This window comes from Moschus berezovskii, chromosome 23 (assembly GCF_049115385.1).
Source record: "Moschus berezovskii isolate FMDL1 chromosome 23, NW_MosBer_1.0, whole genome shotgun sequence".
Classification (NCBI taxonomy): Eukaryota; Metazoa; Chordata; class Mammalia; order Artiodactyla; family Moschidae; genus Moschus; species Moschus berezovskii.
The window spans coordinates 25,454,657-25,478,526 of NC_142482.1; the positions used below are offsets into that span (position 1 = coordinate 25,454,657).

Sequence of the window (23,870 nt, forward strand, 5' to 3'; positions counted from 1 at the left end):
AGTCCTTTCAAATAAATTTTCTTTGCCTTATTTTGGTTGACAACTCTGGATAAAGTTCAGAAAATAGTTGTGAGCAAGATTCTGAATATTGCAGATAATTCCTGCATCACTCACAGTGACAAGATGAAACCCACCAGATACCAAACCAGTGCGTGTTGAATCTAAATGTCAGAAAGTGCTTACTGCCCACAGAGACTGGTTCTGAGGATCCTTGTTCATACCAAAAACCCAGGCAACTCTGAGTAGAGACCCTGAAGATGGAAAATGAATGGCTCAAGAAAGAAGTGTGAGAGGGAATCAAATATTGATGGAATGTTCACCAAATCATTTAACAAACACGTATGGAGGATCTACCATGGGCCAGGTACATAGTAAGAAACAACACAGATGCAGTCCCCATCCTCATGAAGTAGAGACACACAGACAAAGGAAAATGAGACATTAAATGTGATGTTGCTTCTAGGAAGAAAAACAACTCAGCATAAAGGAGGTAAAGCGTGGTAGGGGAAGATGGATTTTAGACACCGAGGCATGGGAAGGTCTTTCAGATAATGTAACAGTTCAATAGTGAGGTAAGGGAGGAAAACTATTTCAGGGGAGGGCTGGTGACAAGCAGGGGCTTGGGAGGGTTTGAAGCTGTAGAGGTTGCCAGGGGCCAGGTCTGGTGGGGTCACTGGGCTCTGGAGAGAGGTTCTGGAGAGTCACAGGGAGGCAGCATCACTCTCACTGGGACAGTTCCATCCATAATAATGAGAAATTAGGAACAAGCTTTCTTGAGATTTTTCATTTTTCAGTGAGCAACCTGATGTAGGCCAGCATTCAGTCATGCCTCTAATGATTTTCAAGAGATGGCTCAGATTCCGGTATAAGCTTCTCACTGTCTCTCCAGCCTCCTCTCTGCATGTGTCTCGGCCCCTGGCTCCATCTCTTTCACCTGTACACGTGCTCAGCTGCATCAGCTGTGCCCGACTCTTTGAGACGCCATGGACTGGAGCGCACCAGGCTCCTCTGTCCATGGGATTCTCCAGGCAAGAGTACTGGAATGGGCTGCCATGCCCTCCTCCTTTAACCCCTAAGGAACATCCGTCCGTTCCGTCGCTCAGTCGTGTCCGACTCTATGCGACCCCGTGGACTGTAGCCTACCAGGCTTCTCCGTCCATGGGATTCTCCAGGCAAGAATACTGGAGTGGGTTACCGTTTCCTTCTCCAGGGGATCTTCCCGACCCAGGGATCAAACCCAGGTCTCCCGCATTGGAGGCAGACGCTTTAACCTCTAAGCCACCAGGGAAGCCCCTAAGGAATATAGTTTCCTGAAATCCACCCTTTCCTCTCTCCACAGTGGAAGAAGAATCAGGATAGCTCATCATGTTACAGAACTTTTACAGCATAAGTCATGGTTTTGAAGCATATTTTTAATAGTTGTTTGACAAATAAAATCAGTTGGATTTCTAATTATACACAAATTTATAGTAATCAAAACAGTATGGTACTGGCACAAAAATAGTCACACAGATCAACGGAACAGAATCGAAAGTCACACATATATGGACAATTAACTTATGATAAAGGAACAAAGAACATATAATGGGGAAAATCTTCTCAATAAATGATGTTGGGAAAATTGGACAGCCATATGCAAAAGAATGAAATTAGACCAATGTCTTACACTGGTATTCAAAAATTAACTCAAAATGGATTAAAGACTTAAGTGTAAGACCTGAAACCATAAAATTCCTATCAGGAAACATAGGCAGAAACCTCATTGATATCAGTTTTAGCCACATTTTTTTTTTTTTTTTGATCTGACTCTAAAGGCAAGGGAAACAACAGCAAAAATAAACAAATGAGACTACATCAAACTGAAAAGCTTTGGCACAATGAAGGAAACCATCAAAATGAAAAGTTAAACCACTGAATGGGAGAAGATATTTGCGAATCATATATCCAGTAAGAATTTAATATCCAAAATATACAGAGAAGCCATTCAACTCAACAACAACAACAAAACCTGATTTAAAAATGAGCAGAGGATCTGAATATTCTTCCAAAACAGACACACAGATGGCCAACAAACATATGAGAAGATGTCCAGCATCACTAACTGTTAAGGAAACGCAAGTCAAAACCACAATGACCCATCGTCTTACACCTGGTACAATGACTATTACTGAAAAGACAAAGATTAACAAATGTTGGAAAGGAAAAGGGAACCTCATACGCTGTCGGTGGGGCTGCAAATTGGGACAGTATGGAGAGTTCTCAAAAAGTTAAGAAGAGAACTATCATACGACCCAGCTATTCCACTTCTGGATATTTATCTGAAGAAAATGAAGACATTAGTTGGAAAAGATATATGCACACCTATGTTCACTGCAGCATTATTTATGACAGCTGAGATAATGGAAATAACCTAAGTGTCCATTGATGGATGAATGGATGAAGAAGATGTGCAACATACACATAGTGGAATGCTATTCAGCCATAAATAGGAACGGAACCCTGACATTTCTGACAACATGAATGGACCTTGACAGTATTATGCTAAGGACAATGAAGCAGACAGAGAAAGACAACTACCATACGCTTTCACTCTCACACAGAATCTAAAAAACAAACAAAACAACACACATACAGAATGAAACAAAGAAAACCTCCCTGATACAGAGATCAGATCAGAGATTACCAGAGGAGGAAGGTGTTGCAGGGGGTGAAATGGGTGAAGGGCATCAACTGTATAGTGATGGACGGCAACTAGACGTGTGGTGGCGAATACTTTATAGTCCATACAAATGTTGAATTATAATGCTTGACACCTGAAACTCATTTTTTTTTAATTAAAAAAATTCTTAACAGTGGTTTGACAAATAAAATCACTTTAGAGGCCAGTGACAATAAGCCAAATATTAAAGGGATAAAGTATTATTGATCCAGGGTTAAGTACTGACAAGAGATTCTCCCTAAAAGTCTAGTTTGGTATCTAATTCTCCCTGCTGCTGCTGCTGCTGTTAAGTCACTTCAGTCGTGTCCGACTCTGTGTGACCCCATAGACGGAAGCCCACCAGGCTCCCCCGTCCCTGGGATTCTCCAGGCAAGAACACTGGAGTGGGTTGCCATTTCCTTCTCCAATGTGTGAAAGTGGAAAGTGAAAAGTGAAAGTGAAGTCGCTCAGTCGTGTCCGACCCTTAGCGACCCCACGGACTGCAGCCTACCAGGCTCCTCCATCCATGAGATTTTCTAGGCAATAGTACTGGAGTGGCTTGCCATTGCCTTCTCCGCTAATTCTCCCTAGGACTGTATTAACTCAAATGTTGGAGGGTATCATTTATTTTTTTCTTGCTTGCTTTTCACTTCATAAACAGTCTGAGGGTCACAGGACAAGATTTATTATGATGATGATGGCATATTTCAAATTATATGGGATAATCTTGATTTTAATTATTCTGTCCCATGCCTTTGAGAACAAGTTATCAATTTTTAGGTTCAAGAGAGCCACTATACCTGTAGTTGAAATCTGTTTTATGGTTCTAATCCAGCTCAAACATATTGAGAAATGGAACCCAATTAAACTTTTATTAGACTAGTCTAATAAAAAAATTGAACTGTAAGTTAAACATGGTGGAAATGACTTCTCCTGAAGTCACCTTTAAATGCTTACTTTAAAAGGATGAAAGCACTGATGGGTTTTCTGTAAGTCACTTCCTCTTGCAAGCCTTTCCTCCCTGGTCCTCTGCCCTTTCCAAAACACTCGCCCTCCCTATCCTGGACCTGGATGTTTATTACAGCAGTTTGGCACCATCACGAAGCACATACGTCTGGTCACCTGTCTCTCTCTCTCCAATGGTCAGCCTCCCACAGGATTCTTTGGTTTGTCTGAGTGCCTGACATGGTATTAACCATATTCAATCAGTGTTTATTCACTAGAAAGAATGAATACAGGTAAAAATTAATCTTATTTCAAAGTGAGATTTATTTGGTGCAAGAATGGGACTTCAAGACTCTCCCTTTAGGTGTATTTATTTGCATTGAAACAGAAGCTTAGACATCAATGAAGCTTTTATTAGTACAGATATATCCTTTTGAAACAATTTTATTTTTGTTTGTGGGGTTGATACAATGTATTTGGTTTTAAACTATATTTATAGCACAGAGAGCTCAGTTCCATGCTCTGTAATGACCTAGAGGAGAGGGATGAGAGGGAGGGAGGTCCAAGAAGGAGGGGATATATGCATACATATAGCTGATTCACTTCACTGTATAGCAGAAACTAACACATCATTGTAGAACAATTCCGTTCTGTTCCGTTCCATCGCTCAGTCATGTCCGACTCTTTGCGACCCCGTGGACTACAGCCTACTAGGCTTCTCCGTCCAAAAAAAAGTATTAGTCTTATTTAATTGTATTAAAAATACTATCAGATAAAAACTTCCAAATATCAAGCAAAACCCCAAGGAGGAAAGGTGAGGTCCTTCCTTCCATGTTGCACATGGTTTAAGGGCCCAAGGGTCAATTCCAGCATAGCTCCCAGCTTTACAGAGTGTTTCAGCCTGGAAGGATGGAATTATTCCCCAACAGGAGAGTGAACAGAGCAAAGAGGAATCTGGGGACTTCTAAAGAGCAGGCGTGAAGGCTGCCCTGGCCAGGGCCCCCAGTCATTTCCTGTTTGGTAAAATGTACATCAAACTAGGGCACCATTTCCTTCGGGTAACGCTTGCTTGCACAAGTGGATTTCCATTACTCAATATCTTAAATTGTGTGATCGTGTGACCATGAGCCAGTCAAAGACCTCTCAAGTTTTTCCCCTCGTGGACTTAATGTAGTCATGCATAATCTTTGCTATATTAATATTCACTGCATATTCTTTGATTGTGGGTCACAAAGTGACACAAAAAAAGGTGCTGTGTACATTCTTTTTTTTTTTTTTCCAAACTTTTAACTTTTTATTTTGTATTGGGTTATAGCCAATTAACAACGAATGCTGTGATAGTTGCAGGTGAACAGCGAAAGCACTCAGCCATACATATACCTGAATCCATTCTCCCCTAAACCCCCTTCCCATCCAGGCTGGCACATAGCATTGATGTATTCATTCATTTAAATTAGACATTGTTCCTGCCCTCAAAGGCCTTTCCACACGGAGGGGACACAGATAACACCCAAGCAATACCACACGTACGTGATGATAAAGAGATAAGTACTCCGAAGGAAAAGCACTGCAAATATGAAAAGGTGCAGAACAGTCATGTTGAATTGGGGCAGCGGGTCAGAGAAGATGCCCTTGAGGAAGAACATTTTAAATGAGGTTTGAAGGATAGAGTTTGACCCCTCCAGAGACTGGACACGCTTAGGTTTTCAGAAACTTTATCAGATAAGTTAAGAAGGTTACATCACTAACAGGTACAGAAATCTCAAGAAATTTTTGAGACCTTGAGAGGGCAAGAATTCATCTACATCTGTTAGGTGAAATCTGTGACAAGCCTTTGGCATGACTTTCCTAGCCCTGGGACTTCCCTGTAGCTCATACAGTAAAGAATCTGCCTGCGATGCAAGAGACCCAGGGATTAAACCTGGATTCTCTGGAGAATGGCAATCCACTCCAGTATTCTTGCCTGGAGAATCTCATGGACAGAGGAGCCTTGTAGGCTATAGTCTGTGGGGTCACAAAGAATTGGACATGACTGAGCGACCAACACTTGAAGGACAAGCAGAGCAAACTAAACAAGATACATGTGTGTTTGTGAGCAAGCAAGCGTATGTGCGTGTGCCCCCATGCACACGTCACCCCAGGCAGAAGTCAGCACCAATTGCCTGTACAACGCCCCCAGGGTGGAAGACAGGATGGAATTAAACACGGAAAGGTCAGTGTTGTCAAAGTAAAGGGAGCAAAGGGGACAGGAATGTGAAATGTGGTTGAAAACACAGAAAATGGTCAGACCAGGCAGACTCTAGCAGGCCACATGCAGGATTTTGGTGTTTTCCCAGGAACAACAGGAAGTCAGAAGTCACTGAGGAGTTTTAAGAAGAAGAGTGAACTGGTATGAATTGTCCTTTTAAATAAGAATATTCTGGCTTCACAGAGCAAGATTTAGAGGGGAGCAAAAAAACCTATTATTACACTATCTTCGTAGGAGAAAAAAGAAGACAGTGGTTTGCAAGGACAGCAACAGTCGGGATGGTGTGAAGTGGTCCAATTCGAGACGTATTTTGAGGATAGAGTCAACAGGAGTTCCAAACTGATTGGATTTGGGAGGTAAGAAAATGAATAGAATCACAGGAAACCTCTAAGTTTCTGGCCTTGGCAACTGTAGGGCTTGTAGAGACATTGACTGATGGGGCTCTAGGGCCAGAGACCAGGTCTGGAGAAAGATGAAGAAGAATCCAGTTCAGGCCACTTCCCTGGTGGTTCAGCAGTTAAGAATCCGCCAATGCAGGGGACGTGGGATCGATCCCTGGTCCAGGAAGATTCCACACGCCACAGGGCAACTAAACCCACGTAGCGCCACACCTGATGCCTGCACACTCTAGAGCCTGCGTTCGGCAAAAAGAGAAGCCTCCTCAATGAGAAGTCCATGCACTGCAACTAGAGGGTAGTCTCTGCTTGTTGCAACTAGAGAAAAACTGTGAGCAGCAGTGAAGACCCAATACGGCCCAAAACAAGTAAATAAATAAAAATTTTTCAGTTTTATTTATTTACTTTACAATATTGTATTGGTTTTGCCATACACTGACATGAATCTGCCCCGGGTGTACATGTATTCCCCATCCTGAACCCTCTCCCACCTCCCTCCCTATCCCATCCCTCTGGGTCATCCCAGTGCACCAGCCCCGAGCAACCTGTCTCATGCATCGAACCTGGACTGGCAGTATGTTTCACATGTGATAATTCACATATTTTAATGCCGTTCTCCCAAATCATCCCGCCCTTGTCCTCTCCCACAGAGTCCAAAAGACTGTTCTATACACCTGTGTCTCTTTTGCTGTCTCATATACAGGGTTATTGTTACCATCTTTCTAAATTCCATATATATGCGTTAGTATACTGTATCGGTGTTTTCCTTTCTGACTTACTTCACTCTCTATAGTAGGTTCCAGTTTCATCCATCTCATTAGAACTGATTCAAATGTATTCTTTTTAAGGCTGAGTAATATTCCATTGTGTAAATGTACCACAGCTTTCTTATCCATTTGTCTGCAGATGGACATCTAGGTTGCTTCCATGTCCTGGCTATTATAAACAGTGCTGCGATGAACACTGGAGCACACGTGACTCTTTCAATTCTGGTTTCCTCAGTGTGTATGCCCAGAAGCACAATTGCTAGGTTGTATGGCAGTTCTATTTCCAGTTTTTTAAGGAATCTACACACTGTTCTCCATAGTGGCTATACTAGTTTGCATTCCCACCAACAATGTAAGAGGGTTCCCTTTTCTCCACACCCTCTCCAATATTTATTGCTTGTAGACTTTTGGATAGCAGCCATTCTGACTGGCGTGAAATGGTACCTCTGTGTGGTTTTGATTTGCATTTCTCTGATAATGAGTGATGTTGAGCATCTTTTCATGTGTTTGTTAGCCTTCTGTATGTCTTCTTTGGAGAAATGTCTGTTTCAGTTCAGTTCAGTTCAGTTCAGATGCTCAGTCGTGTCCGACTCTTTGTGACCCCATGAATCACAGCACGCCAGGCCTCCCTGTCCATCACCAACTCCCGGAGTTCACTCAAACTCATGTCCATCGAGTCAGTGATGCCATCCAGCCATCTCATTCTCTGTCGTCCCCTTCTCCTCCTGCCCCCAATCCCTCCCAGCATCAGAGTCTTTTCCAGTGAGTCAACTCGTCGCATGAGGTGGCCAAAGTATTGCAGCTTCAGCTTTAGCATCAGTCCTTCCAATGAACACCCAGGATTGATCTCCTTTAGAATGGACTGGCTGGATCTCCTTGCAGTCCAAGGGACTCTCAAGAGTCTTCTCCAACACCACAGTTCAAAAGCATCAACTCTTCAGCAATCAGCTTTCTTCATAGTCCAACTCTCACATCCATACATGACCACTAGAAAAACCATAGCCTTGACTAGACAGACCTTGGTTGGCAAAGTAATGTCTCTGCTTTTTAATATGCTATCTAGGTTGGTCATAACTTTCCTTCCAAGGAGTAAGCGTCTTTTAATTTCATGGCTGCAATCGCATCCGCAGTGATTTTGGAGCCCCCCAAATAAAGTTGGCTTGAAGCTTAACATTCAGAAAACTAAGATCATGGCATCTGGTCCCATCACTTCATGGGAAATAGATGGGGAAACAGTGGAAACAATATGTGTTTAGTTCTTCGCAAATAAACGACCCAATCAAAAAGTGGGCCAAAGAAATAATTTTTTTTAAAAAGAGAATTCAGTTTAGTGCATGTTGAGTTCAGGACCAGCTGTCAGCAGGGCAATGTGATCAATGAGTAGGGCATTCACAGAAGAATAAATATGAGTGAGTAAAATAAACATGAGTCATCAGGGTTGAATCATCTAGTTGCATCTAGACGGCAACTGAGGTTGTGGGTGTTGAAGAAATCATCTAGGAAAAAGTACAAAGAAAAAGAGAAAGGAGGTCTTAGGACAATGCTTGAGGAATGTCCACATGAAAGAAGGATAATCTGGCCCAAGAGGCCAAGGAGCAGTCAGGAGATAAGGAGAAGACAAGAGAAGAGAGAGCTTCAACCAGAGAGTGGTCAATCATGTTGAATGCAGGGACCTCCCTGGTGGTCCAGTGGTTAAGACTCTGCCGTCCAAAGGCAGGGGCTGTGAGTTCGATCCCTGGTCAGAGAACCACATGCCTTGCACTACACCCAAATAAATACATAGAACTGTTTAAAAAAATAACGTTGAACACCGCTGAGAGGTCGGGGAAAATAGAGACTTACATAGGCCTATCAAATTGACCTACACTGAGGTCCATCAGTAACCAGTGCAGTGGGGCAGAGGCCATACTGGAGTGTGTAGAGGAGTGAGTGGGATGCAAGGGAAAGGAGACGGCAGTGAAGGCCACTTCCTGGAGTGGTTTAGCTTAAAGGAGATGAAAGCAACAGTAGATAGAGGGGGGATTGGGGGTAAGGTCAAGGAGGAGCATTTCATTTCAAATATTGGAGACTTGAGCCTATTGTAATTGAATACTAACAAGAGTCCAATAAAAAGAGAGAAGTTGCAGATAAAGAAAAAACAGAAGGAGAGTTGAGGTCCCTGAGACGGTAGAAGGGACTGGGGTTGCAAATACGGTTGGTGAGGTTGCCTCTGGAGGGGACACCTTCTCTACTGAACAGGAAGGAGAGAAAGGTGGGGAAAGGTGTGGGCTGCTGTGCAGGTTTGGAGCAGAGCAGGCAAGGGAGGAAGATGCCTCAACTTGTACATGTAGTAATTAACTGTAAAAATATATCTCTGTGTGCTTTGAGGGGCTTGTCATCAAAGATAAGTTGCTATTATTTAACCATGGCAAAATTTTACCGAAAAGAAAATCCCTCACTGGATAGTTTTGTTTTATTTTGCTTTGGTTTGTTTAATGACTGGTCTTTTAATTTTATATTTTGTCATACAGATGTCTCCAGTTTTTTAAAAGTCAGGTTAGTTGAGGTTAAATTCACAGCCAGTAAAGTTTCAAGTTTACCCTTTTTAGATATATACTACTGTGACTTTTGACAAATGTGTATACTTATACAACCACCATGACAATCATGATACAGAGTATTTCAATCACCCTTAATACCCTCCTCTTATTCCTTTTCACAGGCTCCTCCCCTACTGGCAACCCTGGCAACCCCTGCCACCCTGACCCCCAACACACACACACACACACACACACACACTGTGCTCACTCCTTCCACGCAACTTTGTGTATCCTGACCCCTTCATCGTAGGGTGGCACCTTCTTCCTCATGACATCCTTTCAGACTTAACTTGCTCAGGGAGTGATATCTGCACTCCCACTTTTTAATTTCCATGTAACATTTAGGTTTTCATTATCATAGGTTGTGAGCAAATAATATATTAAACCATGTATAATAAACTGATATTAGATTTAAAAACATGGAGCTGAAAGTGTACATAAATAGTATTTAGTCATAAGACAGCATTTACATATAAAGGAGTCATTAAAAAACTAATATGAGTAGAATTAAAGTCTAATTCTAATTAAGGCTTTACAATTCTCAGTGTCCATTTGTTCTTTCCACTAACACACCCTCTTATTCTCTGTTTTAAATATTACATATGCTGTGTTCAGTCATTTCAGTGCTGTCCTACTCTGTGCGACCCTATGGAATGTAGCCCGACAGGCTCCTCCATCCATGAGATTCTCCAGGCAAGAATACCGGAGTGGGTTGCCATGCCCTCCTCCAGGGAATCTTTCCAACCCAGGGATCGAACTGGTGGCTCCTGTGTCTCCTGCCTTGCAGGCAGATTCTTTACCATTGAGCCATTGGGGAAGCCCCATATGTACATGTATAAACGTGTGTATGTGTGCATATATCTTACTTCCCCAATAAAACTGTAACTCCTAGGAATTATTTTCCGTATCCTATATTCCTGAACCCCCCAAAACACCTATTAATATGACTAGCATCTAGTAGGTACTCACTACATTCAGGCCGTAGGATTAACTGATCTGCAAAAACTAGCTAAAGGAAGTAAGTCAGAGAAAGGCAAATACTGTAAGAACTCACTTATTTGTACAAAATAAAAAAAGGTGAACTCAGAGAGTAGACCAGTGGTTGCCAGGGGCTGGAGGGCAGGGGAAGCAGGGAGACATCAGTCAAAGGGTACAAACTTCCAGTTATAAGATGAATACATTCTGAGGACCTGAGGTACAGCATGGTAACTATACTCCACAATACTGCACCATACACTTGCAAATTGCCTACAGCGTAGATGTCAAAGGTACAGAAACAGAAAGATAACTATGTGAGGTGATGGGAGTATTGACTAATCTTATCATGGTCTTCGTTTCACAATATATATACCTATTAATATATTAAATCATCACACTGTACTCTTTTAACTTACACAATGTTATATGTCAATTATACCTCAATACAGTTGGGGGGGGGGAGGAAGAAAAAAGAAAAGCAAAGGATCAAGATGTTCGTAAATTTATTTTGAGCAAACCTGAGCCCAAGAGATCCGATTCAGTTGCATCTCAGAAAGAAAATGTCGCTATGCAGAAAATATTCTACTCATTTAGATTTGGGCCAGGAAATGAGGCTTCCATCCTAGCCAGAGGCCTAAAGGCTTTAGAAAAAAACCCAAAGGAAGAAAGAGGTATGTGTTTAGAAAATCAATCAGAATCAAATCTTCACCCAAGAAGTTTTGCATAAACATTAACTTGGCTACACAGCCTTCATCCAGCTGTCTCTTTTCAAATTTACACAGGCCAAAAAAAAAAAAAAGATGTAAACTAAAAATATCCCAATAACTGGAGGCTGACATCTGAAATCCTCTTCAGTTGGAGCATCCAAGTCAATGCAACAAATATTTACATTGAGAACTGAAATTCTGGGAAATAGTTCAAAAATTTGGTGGGGCTAGGTATTAATAGACATCTCCAAACTGTCCAATGCATGCTACACAGAATATATTATCCAATACATATCTGCTTTCTGATGTCCTTCACAGAATCCCTGCTAGGAATGTCCTCATGCCATGCCAGTCAACATAAGCCCAGGGATCAGCAGGACAGGGAAGCAGATGAGGCTGGCACATTCCTGCCACTCTGCCCTGCTGCTCCGTGGGCCCCTCCTTGTCCCCCACACCGCCATCCCCCTCCTACCGTCACCACCAGGGGGTCTGGGCGCGATGAGAGGGCTGAAGCTGATTCACATTTCTGAGCAAGTGTCCAGGGTGGCAGAAGACAAAGAAGCACCAATGATATTAAATAGCAAAGCCACATTACAGGCAAATTTTAATTTCCTTCTTTTACTTTAACATAATAAAGAGCTCTGAAACCTGATGAATTTTAAGCTATACCAATGCTGATCTAGCTGATCAGGCCAGAATGTAACTGCAACAACAGTATAGCAAAAACAGGAACACAAAGCCACATAATCTGAATAATCCTCACTGTCAGCACAAACAAGCACCAAAGCTACGGGACTGCTCTGAAACTGTGCTTTGGTTTTGGCAGGGTGGATTCAGTCTGCAACATGTGTTCTCCCCAACTGCTTATCAGAAATCATTTATGAGACGAAATGCTATATTCAGTACACTTGACACCAGAGAAGCGACTTCATTGCGAATTGCTGATGTTTACTTACTTGCACATGAACTAATTTTACATGATTCCCAGGTGGCGCTGTGGTAAAAGATTCGCCTGCCAATGCAGGAGATGCAAGAGACACGGGTTTGATCCCAAGGTGGGGAAGATCCCCTCGAGTAGGAAATGGCAACCTGCTCCAGTCTTCTTGCCTGGAGAATCCCGTGGACAGAGGAGTCTGGTGGTCTACAATCCATGGGGTCACAAAGAGTCGAACACGAATGAGCACACACTATGCCTGAGCTCAAAATTCATCATTACTCCCTCTGCAGTCTCACGGTTTACTTATTCATCTCCACACAATACTGATACATTGCACCCTAATTACTTGTGCTTGTGTCTGTTGCCGCCACTGAATTGTGAACCCGTTGAGAGCAGGATCCAGGTTTTGTTCATCTTGGTGTTCCTTTCAGGGCGTGCAGTAGATTTTTGTGAGTACTGGATGAATAAGAAATGTTGAATGATTGAATGAGTGAATCAACTGCCCAGAAAAACTAATGGCAACCCTACGTACGGTCTATGTAGAAACGGTTCCCGCTGACATTTGTGTATTTGTTATCCGTGGATCAAAGAAAGCCAATCCAAGATCTATCAGTTTGTCAGTATTTTAAACCTGTTGTCACCATTTTATTTCTCATGATTCTGCCCCCAAACTCCTGTGAGAGGAGAATCGTGAGAATTTGCTTGCTGTTAATAACTTTTAAACAGAAACGTCTGTTTATGTAATAAATGGTAAGTTAGTGAAAGATGCAATGTAAATATAATATGATATTAAATATCACAGAGAAGCTGTAACAAACTTTGCTTATTATTGTTTCTTATGCTTTATAGAATTTTTTCTTCTTGTGAAAGTATAGTCTGCGGTGGTCTCTTTAGGAGGATGTACCATGGGAAATTTCCTGTCTGAAAAATGGCCACCTTCACCTTTGAATAGTAGGCTAGATACAGAAATCTCCGTTCACAGCCCTTTTTTTTTTTTGTTTTGTGTTTCAGTACTAGAAGTTCCTATTTCCAGAGCTGTGGATGAGCAGTCTTCACTAAATCAGATTCTTGGTTGTTAATACTTTCCTTCTCTAATAACTTCTAGGATCATTTTCAATATGTTGAAGTTCTAAAATTTTTCTACAGTATTATTGCACTACTTAGCATATGATAACTCTTTTGTTCTGAAGTCTTACATCCTTCTTTTTTAGTTAAAAAAAAATAGGTTTTATTTCTTTAACTGTTGGCCCCCTTGCATTCTCTCTATTTCTTCTTTGGAAACTCATTGTTGTGGATACTGGTAAATCGAGGGCTATTCTTTATATGATTCTTTTGTTTAAACTTTCTAAATCTTTACCTTTTAACTTATATTCTGGAATGATCCCTTAGCTCCCACCTTCCTGGCTCACTGATTTGCCCCTCTGTGTTTTCATTCTGCTATTCAGCCATCATCCAGTTCTTAATGGCAACAAATACATTTTTTCATTTTCAAGATCTCTTGATCCTGCTGTTGTTTCATGGATAGAATGCCATGTTTTATATCTCTAGAGACAGCAACCACTCCTCTGGCTTAGTTCTTAAGGCCTCCACGCTGTAAATGCTTGTTCTTGTCTTCCTCCATGCTGACTGTCCTCATATTTCTAGTCACTCCCAACTGTGAGCTCACATTTCCTAGATTCCGAGCTCTCAGCTTGGGCAGCGGGACTTGGGTAAGGGACTGAAGCAGCTGTGCTCCTTGCTGCTTTCAGTGAGGAAATGAGCAGTGTTGGAGATAGTAGCTGTCTCCAGAGCTTATACAGTCCCTCTTCATCCTGGGCATCATCAGTTATCTGGGGCACTTCCTTATTTCCTGGGAATACTGACCTAAATACCAGGGAAGAAGGAGAATAAGGAGGATTTACAGGAACAAAGTCCTCCCACTCCAAGAGCTCTGCCAACCCTTAGGGCTGTTTCCAGCCCTCTCCTGCTCCAGCGTGCCGCCACTTACAGACCTGGGGCCTTGATGGTGCTGCACCATGATTTGGTTGATCCCTTCCTCCTGTCTAGACCCCTGTGAAACCTACTTCTTATTCATGGGTATAGCTGGAGATTCAGATGTTTCTTCTACCAGGTCTGTCATCCACCCAATGTGGAGGGAACCTGTGGAACATGCTTACTCATTCTGACATCTTGAACCACCACATTCAGAATCTTACCCTTAAACTGAGCCTTCTGAGCAACTCAGAGCACACAGGAACCAGAGAAAACACTGCTGCTTATTTGACACGCGGGTCATTTCCCTGTTTGCTCTTAGATCCAGTTTCCACTTTTCCTTTGTTTGACTACATCACAGGAAACTATACTGCTTGGCTCTTTAAACAACTGGCTCTGGGAAATTAAAAGACGCTTGCTCCTTGGAAGAAAAGTTATGACTAACCTTGATAGTATATTAAAAAGCAGAGACATTACTTTGCCAACCAAGGTCCGTCTAGTCAAGGCAATGGTTTTTCCCGTGGTCATGTATGGATGTGAGAGTTGGACTGTGAAGAAAGCTGATTGCCGAAGAATCGATGCTTTTGAACTGTGGTGTTGGAGAAGACTCTTGAGAGTCCCTTATACTGCAAGGAGATCCAACCAGTCCATTATAAAGATCAATCCTGGATGTTCATTGGAGGGACTGATGCTAAAGCTGAAACTGCAATACTTTGGCCACCTCCTGCGACGAGTTGACTCACTGGAAAAGACTCTGATGCTGGGAAAGGTTGGGGGCGGGAGGAGAAGGGGACGACGGAGAATGAGATGGCTGGATGGCATCACCGACTCTGTGGATATGAGTTTGAGTGTACTCCGGGAGTTGGTGATGGACAGGGAGGCCTGGCGTGCTGTGATTCATGGGGTCGCAGAGAGTCGGACACGACTGAGCGACTGAACTGAACTGAACTGAACTGAACTGGGTAAGTTCAGCCAGTGGGAGGCACTGGTGGAAGCCAGAAGGGGAGATGAGGGAGAAGCCAGGGCTCCCTGTGGGATGATGCCTCCGTAGCGCCCAGGGCTCTTCCGAGGCCCCAACTTCCGTCCTGACAGGCAGCACTCAGCTCGTGCAGCTTCTGCTGGCCGGCACCAGGCTCCGGCTTCGGTAACACAACCTTCTACTGATGTCCCTCCAGTCCCAGGGTGAAGGACCTTCTCCTGCTGCTTTGATCTCTGGGTTGCTGTAGCACCCCATAATACCATCTCCTGTATGACAAATTTCCTATATTTAATTCCTGCTGTTGAGAGGCCTAGAATGCTTTGGTTTCCCTGACTGGATCCTGATTTGAAGATCAAAACTCTGAATGCTGCTGCTGCTGCTGCTAACTCACTTCAGTCGTGTCCGACTCTGTGTGACCCCATAGACGGAAGCCCACCAGGCTCCCCCGTCCCTGGGATTCTCCAGGCAAGAACACTGGAGTGGGTTGCCATTTCCTTCTCCAATGTGTGAAAGTGAAAAGTGAAAGTGAAGTCGCTCAGTCGTGTCCGACCCTTAGCGACCCCACGGACTGCAGCCTACCAGGCTCCTCCGTCCATGGGATTTTCTAGGCAAGAGTACTGGAGTGGCTTGCCATTGCCTTCTCCGAAAACTCTGAATAGGCATCTTCAAAAGTAATATTGGGTAAGCCCTTTCTTTATGGCTTCCCAGGTGGCTCAGAGGTAAAGAATCCGCCTGCCAAGCAGGAGATGCAGGTTCAGTCCCTGGGTCAGGAAGATCCCTGGAGGAATGGCATGGCAACCTACTCCAGTGTTCTTTCCTGGAGAATCCCATGGACAGAGGAGCCTGGCGGGCTACAGTCCACAGGGCCGCAAAGAGTCGGACATGACTTAGCAACTAAACAACAACAACAGGCCCTTTCTTTGCGGGACTGGGAGCACCATAGTGAAGGAATTTGAAACTTGGGTTTCTCAGTATCTAAGCTGTCCCAGGTTATTTCAAGGAGTGACATGAAATTCTTTAGAATGTGAATTCTGGCAGTATATTTCACCTTACTCTCATATATGTCATGAAGCAGTTTTGTATGGAAAGCCTTAGGGGCCTATCACATTATTAAACACAGCGTTCTAAACTGAGGAAATGCTATCCCAGAGGAGGAAGGCTTGGCGTAAAACAGAAACCTTGCTTAAGGCTTCTCAAACTTTAGACCTGCATTCAGGGGCAGCCATGAAGTTGTTTAAAGAAAATACTTCCACTGTCTGTTAGTTACCATTTTCTCTGTTGAGAAAGGGTCATGCAAAATGACAATTAACCTTCAGAAAAAGCTTGTGTAGCTTGTTACTCTGAAATAGTACCACTGCCTGCTAAGCCTAGTCCATTGTTATCACTTCACAAATGCTTAATAAACAGCACAGAAACAAGAGATCCTGCCATGGTGGCTCGTGATCAGAGCAAGAACTCGAGCCATGCTGTGCCCTTGGCATGCCATATGGCTGCAAGTCTAAAGGCTCTGAGAGATGCCGCAGTTGTATGAAGTCCTGAATACCTGCTTTCATTCCCATTTTGAGTGTTTGAACTGTAATATATGGGCCATCTATTTATTAAAGGAGAGAGCTTACTTTGGCATGGGATAAATTGGTGCTTGCAGCAAGATGCCGTTTAATACAAAGGACGTTTCTGGTATTCCTTTCAGATCTGAGATCCACAGCTTACAGAGTGTGTGGTGGATACGTTTAAAAGTTGTGTGACTATTATACGATCCTTCTTCTTCAGCTGGCATGAGAAGGGTACTCCCATCCTTGCCACGCTCTGTTCTTTTCTTCCTCAAAGCTGAGGCGGCAAAAACACTGCCAGCCTTATCCAGCTTTTCATGGAAAGCCGCCACTCTTAACTGGCGCCTACATGCAATTTCAGACTGTCCCAGGAGACCTTCGCGCTTTGAGGTGAATTCACAACATCAGGGCCAACACAGAAGTTATCACAAACTCGCACTGTTAAAGAAAGCGTCTGCAGCTTACTGAAGGAGCTCTGCTTCTGTGAGCGCCTCTGTCCTCTGCTCCCCAGTGACAATGGCCAGCTCACTCTTCAGTTCCTGGATCTCCTTTTGTAGGCGTATAACCATCTGAAATGGTAAGGCGGGGGCATAAATGTCAGCTCCTCACTGAGGGGACTATGTGACAGAGAACACACAGCTTCTAAAATCATGAACAAAAATGTACAGAGAAGGATATCAAAGGCACTCTTGTACTCACCACACCTCGCTTTGCTAAATCTTATCACTTGGTCAAAACAGTTCGAGAATTTTTCTTAACAAATAAAACATTATTGATGGAACCCGGAGGCCCTTACTCCTGTTTCCTTCTGTCCTTCCTTGGGTGACTGCGATCCTGCATTTAGTGGGTCGCATTTCCCTGCATGTTTTAAATATTTACTCCATAGGTATAGGTGTGACTGTAAATGATACATATTATTTTGCATGCCTTACACTTAATGTAAATGCTGTTACACTGCACGTAACTGCAACTTGTTTTTCTTCCTCACACTACGTTTTGAGATTATTTATATTGTTTCGTGTGGTTCTAGTTCATGAATTTTCATAGATATATAGTATTTCAATAAAGGACTACATCACAATTGATGTATTTACGTCTCCGGGACATTATGGACGTTGGAATTTTACCTCTGCTATTATGAACGGTATTGCGGTGAACACTGGGCACATCCAAGTTTGTCTGTAGCATACTTGCAGAGTAAGTGCAGCTTCCTTTTATTATATATTGCTAAACTGCTCTTCAAATTGCATAAATTTATATTCTCATCAACTATATATGTAAGTTCCCGCTTCCCCACATTTCTGCGCCTATGTATGTAGTATTGCCAGACACTAATTTGGCCACTTTGGTAGGTGTACAATGGTCTCTTTTCTGGTTCTAATCTGTGTTTTCATGGTTGGTGAGGCTGATGGTCATCTCTGTAAGTGTACGTTCATTCTGAGTTTTCTCTTTCTGTTTGAGTTTCTCTTCTGTGAATTGCTTATTCACCATCTCGCCCACGTTTCAGTTGAATTGTTTTTCTTTTCCTTACGGATTTTCAGGCTTCTTTACATACTCAGGATGTGAACCCTTTGTAAGTTTTATGCAATGCCCGTATTTCCTCCCAATCTATGTCATGTTTTCCACTTTGTGGTGTTCTTTCTGTGAAACAAAAGTTTTAAATCTCAATGCAGTTTCATTATCAACTTCTTTTGTTATGAGTTGCATTTCTGTGTTTTCTCTGAGAACATCTATTTTACTTAAAGCCATAGCAATATTTTCCTATAGTGTGTGTGCATGCTCAGTACACGTCTGACTCTTTGCAACTCTGAGGACTGTAGCCCTCCAGGCTCCTCTGTCCATGGAATTCTTCAGGCAGTAATACTGGAGGGGGTTACCATTTTCTCCTCCAGGGAATCTTCCTGACCCAGGAATCAAACCCGAGTCTTTTGTGTCTCCTGCATTGCAGGTGGATTCTTTACCACTGTGCCACCTGGGAAGCCCATATTTCTCTATAAGTTCTTACAAAAGTATTAAAGTTTTGCTTTTTACATTTAGGTTGATTTTACTTCATAGGAAATATAAGATATGGATCTAATTTTAATTTTTTATGGCCAACCATGCAAGATTTGCTATTACAATTCTGTTATACATTTCTACATATAAGACGTGTCTTTTTCTGGGCTATTGATTGGTTAAAGACATTTGCCTATTTGACCATATGCATGGTAATACCACACTGTTTTAAATTACTATATCTTAAGATATTTTGGCATCTAGATAGAACAAACCCTTTCCATCTTGTTCTCTTCTAAAACAGATGTGGCTATTCTTGATCAGATGCTCTTTCATATAAATTTTAGACTTGGCTTGTAAAATTCTATCAAAGGCTTTCCTCAAATTTCAACTGTAAATGAATTTGAGTAAAAGATTAATTTGATAAGAGATTAAAGTAATACTAATGAATCACTGGGCTTCCCAGGTGGCTCTGGTAAAGAATCTGCCTGTCAATGCAGGAGATTCATTGGGAAGACCTCCTGGAGAAGGAATTGACAACCCACTCCAGGATTTTTGCCCAGAAGATCCCATGGACAGAGGAGCCTGGTGGGCTACAGTCAGTGGGGTCGCAAGAGTTGAACACAACTTAGTGACTAAACAACACAACATAATGAATCATTACATCCACAAACATGGTATGGCTTTCCACTGATTCCTTTCAATACAGATTTATAGCTTTCTCTATAAATACCTTATATATCTTTAATTAGATTTTGCCCCTAGAATTTTAAAGTTTTTGTTGCTACTATAAATGAAATTTTTATAAAATTGCATTTTCTAATGATTGTCTTTTGATGTATAGGAAGGTAAGTCATTTTTATGGGTTATATAACAAATACTTTTCTGAACATTGTTTTGGTTATCATTTTTTTGTTATTGAACACGTGGATGTACTTTTTGCTTCGTGGCTTCACTGGGTCTTTATTGCTGCATATGGGCTTTTTTCTAGTTCTGGCAAGTGGTGGCCACTCTCTTCTTGGGGTGTGCAAGTAGAGAGTAGCCTCCTCTCCTTTTCATCGTGTGGCTTCTCATTGCAGAGCATAGGCTCTAGTGCACATGGACTGAGTAGGTGTGGCACACAGGCTTAACTGCCCCTCAACACCTGGAATCTTCCTTCCACAAGACCAGGGATTGAACTTGTGTCTCCTTCATTGATAGGCAGATTCTTCACCACTGGACCACCAGGAAAGTCCCACTACTGGATGTTCTAGATGAGCAATCAAATAGTCCACAAATAATGACCGATATTCTTTTCAAACCCTCATAAATTAAAAAAAAACAAAAACAAACTGTCTCTCTCCTAGCTAGAAACTCCAAGTACAGTGCTTAAGACATTCTTGTCATATTCCTTCTAACATTTCACCTGTAAAATATTTGCTGTAGTTTTCGACTGATACCCTTAATCACTCTAAGATGTTCACTTATATTCATAGTTTGATGAGCCTTTTCAAACTATGGATGAATGTTTAATGTTATCAATTTTTTTTTCTGTATCTAATGATGTGATGATATAATTTTTTTCTTTTAAACTGTGGAAGTGATGAGTCTCCTTAATTCATGTGATTTTACATTTTAGTAGGAACTACTTCAGATAAACAAAGAGGTATAAATAATACCTTGTCCCTACTTCTAAGCTTAAGTGAACATTCAGGTACTGACTACTTCAGTTCAGTTCGGTCACTCAGTCGTATCTGACTCTTTGCGACCCCATGAACCGCAGCACGCCAGGCCTCCCTGTCCATCACCAACTCCCGGAGTTCATTCAAACTCATGTCCATCAAGTTGGTGATGCCGTCCAGCCATCTCATCCTCTGTCGTCCCTGTCTCCTCCCGCCCCCAATCCTTCCCAGCATCAGACTCTTTTCCAGTGAGTCAACTCGTCGCATGAGGTGGCCAAAGTATTGGAGTTTCAGCTTTAGCATCAGTCCTACCAATGAACACCCAGGACTGATCTCCTTTAGGATGGACTGGTTGGATCTCCTTGTAGTCCAAGTGACTCTCAAGAGTCTTCTCCAACACCACAGTTCAAAAGCATCAATTCTTCGGCGATCAGCTTTCTTATAGTCCAACTCTCACATCCATACATGACCACTGGAAAAACCATAGCCTTGACTAGACAGACCTTGGTTGGCAAAGTAATGTCTCTGCTTTTTAATATGCTATCTAGGTTGGTCATAATTTTCCTTCCAAAGAGTAAGCATCTTTTAATTTCATGGCTACAATCACCATCTGCAGTGATTTTGGAGCCCAGAAAAATAAAGTCAGCCATTGTTTCCACTGTTTCCCCATCTATTTGCCATAAAGTGATGGGACCAGATGGCATGAGCTTAGTCTTCTGAATGTTGAGCTTTAAGCCAACTTTTCCACTCTCCTCTTTCAATTTCATCAAGAGGTTCTTTAGTTCTTCTTCACTTTCTGCCATAAGGGTGGTGTCATCTGCATACCTGAGGTTATTGATATTTCTCCTGGCAATCTTGATTCCAGCTTGTGCTTCCTCCAGCCCAGCATTTCTCATGATGTACTCTGCATATAAGTTAAATAAGCAGGGTGACAATATACAACCTTGACGTACTCCTTTTCCTGTTTGGAACCAGTCTGTTGTTCCATGTCCAGTTCTAACTGTTGCTTCCTGACCTGCATACAGGTTTCTCAAGAGGCAGGTCAGGTGGTCTGGTATTCCCAGACCAGAATTTTCCACAGTTTATTGTGATCCACACAGTCAAAGGCTTTGGCATAGTCAATAAAGCAGAAATAGATGTTTTTCTAGAACTCTCTTGCTGTTTCAATGATCCAGCGGATGTTGGCATTTTTATCTCTGGTTCCTCTGCCTTTTCTAAAACCAGCTTGAACATCTGGAAGTTCATGGTTCACATACTGCTGAAGCTTTAGCTTAAGAAATAAAACACTGCAGACTGTTGGGAAGCCCTTATCCCTGTAGAGCTTTCCCTAAATGAATTTCCCACGACCACTACCCTGAATCTGGTGTTTATTTTTCCCATCCAGTTGTGTTCTGGCTGGTTTTGAGGACAATTTTTCAACTGTCACTTGTGTTTCAGAAAAGCTCTGTTCATCAAATAATGAACAGTAGTGTCAGTTTTTAGAAGCAATTATAAACTAGATCAGAAAACAACACTTGTCAATTACCAGATTATTCTGCACCACAAAGACCTCAACATTTGTTCAATTATCAGCTATTAGCTTTTGACTCCCGATTTCTCGTTTCATTAAATCTCTCTCAGACCTACATCAAATGCATGATAATGTTCATCTTTCTTCAAATTCCTCAAGTTCCTTCAAAGAAAAGTCTCTGCAGCCAAATTTGAAGGGAAAAACCTCCAATGTCTAATATGTTTATTTTTCTTCAGTTATGAAGTAATTTTTGTCTTCAGGCTAATAAGCCCACTCCTGTCTTTCTCATTCTGCACAGTAATGTTACAGGGTGGCTGGCAGGGGAGGAACAGCAGAGGGAGTCATCCTAGGAATTCAGTTCAACTTGTCTTAGGCCTTTGCATTGTGTCTCCTTTGTTCAGGGGGTTGGGGCAGTGCCCTGTGATGCTGGTATGTGAGAAGGGGCTGGCCTGGAAAAAGGGATGTTCCTCACTCATTGGTTTCTCCAGAAGAGAATTCCATCAGGCGAGTTCAGGCTCCCGGAGGCAAGAAGGACAAAATGGTCAGTCCCACTCTTCTTCTCTCCTCCTTTTCCTCTACGCTTTGATGGAATGATTTCAGGGAAGGAAGGGCCAACACTCAAGAGGAAGTAATAATATGGGTAATGGGTGAATTCGAGATTTTCAATTTTTGGAATTTGAGAAATTTGTAAATTAAGCGCCATTGGAAAGATTTCAGATTTTTTTTTTTTTAAATAAACCTTTTGCACTCAGGCTTCTCTATGGTGGTCCAACTCTCACATCCATATATGACTACTGGAAAATCCATAGCTTTGAAAATATGGACCTTTGTCGGCTTTTTAAGACACTGTCAAGGCTTATCTAGGCTTTTGAACTGCAGTGTTGGAGAAGATCCTTGAGAGTCCCTTGGACTGCAAGGAGATCCAACCAGTCCATCCTAAAGGAAATCAGTCCTGAATATTCACTGGAAGGACTGATGCTGAAACTGAAACTCCAATACTTTGGCCACCTGATGTGAAGAGCCCACTCATTAGAAAAGACCCTGATGCTGGGAAAGATTGATGGCAGGAGGAGAAGGGGATGACAGAGGACAAGATGGTTGGATGGCATCACCGACTCAATGGACATGAGTTTGAGCAAGCTCCAGAAGATGGTGAAGGACAGGGAAGCCTGGCATGCTGTAGTCCATGGGTTCACAACGAGTTGGACACGACTGAACAACTAAACAACAACAGCCAAGCTTACCCTAGCTTATTTTCTAGAGAAATTTTTTTTTTAAAGGGGAGTGATTTAAAAAGTAATATAATCTTAATTTTGGAGTTTTACAAAATTGAGATACTGTATTTCAACATTTTCTATGTTGGTACAAATTAACTCCTTGTTTTATTTTATTTGTAGAAGAAGACTAACAAAAGAAAGAAAACATGTCTGCATTTATAATGAGTGGCTGAATCAGGTAACTTACAAATATCTTTCCTTAAATAAAGCACTTTGATAAAGAAGAATGAACTGTTATAAACATAGAGGCGTGGCCATTTTTCCATGGATCCAACCAACTACTAACTTTTTTAAATCTCTAGAATAAGTAACAGAACAGCTATGAAGAATCCGTTCCATTCTGTTCCTTTCCTGCTCAGTCGTGTCCGACTCTTTGCAACCCCGTGGACTGTAGCCTACCAGGCTTCTCCGTCCATGGGATTCTCCGTCCATGGGATTCTCCAGGCAAGTATACTGGAGTGGGTTACCGTTTCCTTCTCCAGGGGATCTTCCCGACCCAGGGATCGAACCCGGGTCTCCCGCATTGGAGGCAGATGCTTTAACCTCTGAGCTACCAGGGAAGCCCACTATACTATTCTATTTAATAACCACTGAAACGCTAGGACCTTTCTAGAAATATAATTGTGTTTGATTTCATGTCTGTCCTCAGGACTCTCTGTGTATCTGACAGGGG

General features: G+C 42.3%; 1 protein-coding gene and 1 long non-coding RNA gene across 3 annotated transcripts in view; one reads left to right on the forward strand and one right to left on the reverse strand.

Annotated features, from left to right (window-relative positions):
- KIF6 (kinesin family member 6) overlaps positions 1–23,870 on the reverse strand; it is a 421,191-nt gene that overhangs the window by 224,789 nt on the left and 172,532 nt on the right. For both annotated transcript variants that reach the window (XM_088831062.1, XM_055406438.2), the window contains exon 10: positions 17,220–17,323. In XM_088831062.1, coding sequence (XP_088687188.1) covers positions 17,220–17,323 — 104 coding nt within the window. The remainder of the gene's footprint in view (positions 1–17,219; positions 17,324–23,870) is intronic.
- Positions 3,730–22,388, forward strand: LOC148774109 (uncharacterized). Its single transcript, XR_016036008.1, has 4 exons — positions 3,730–3,840; positions 5,980–6,032; positions 6,126–6,247; positions 22,322–22,388. It is a non-coding gene; the product is annotated as an uncharacterized LOC148774109 (long non-coding RNA).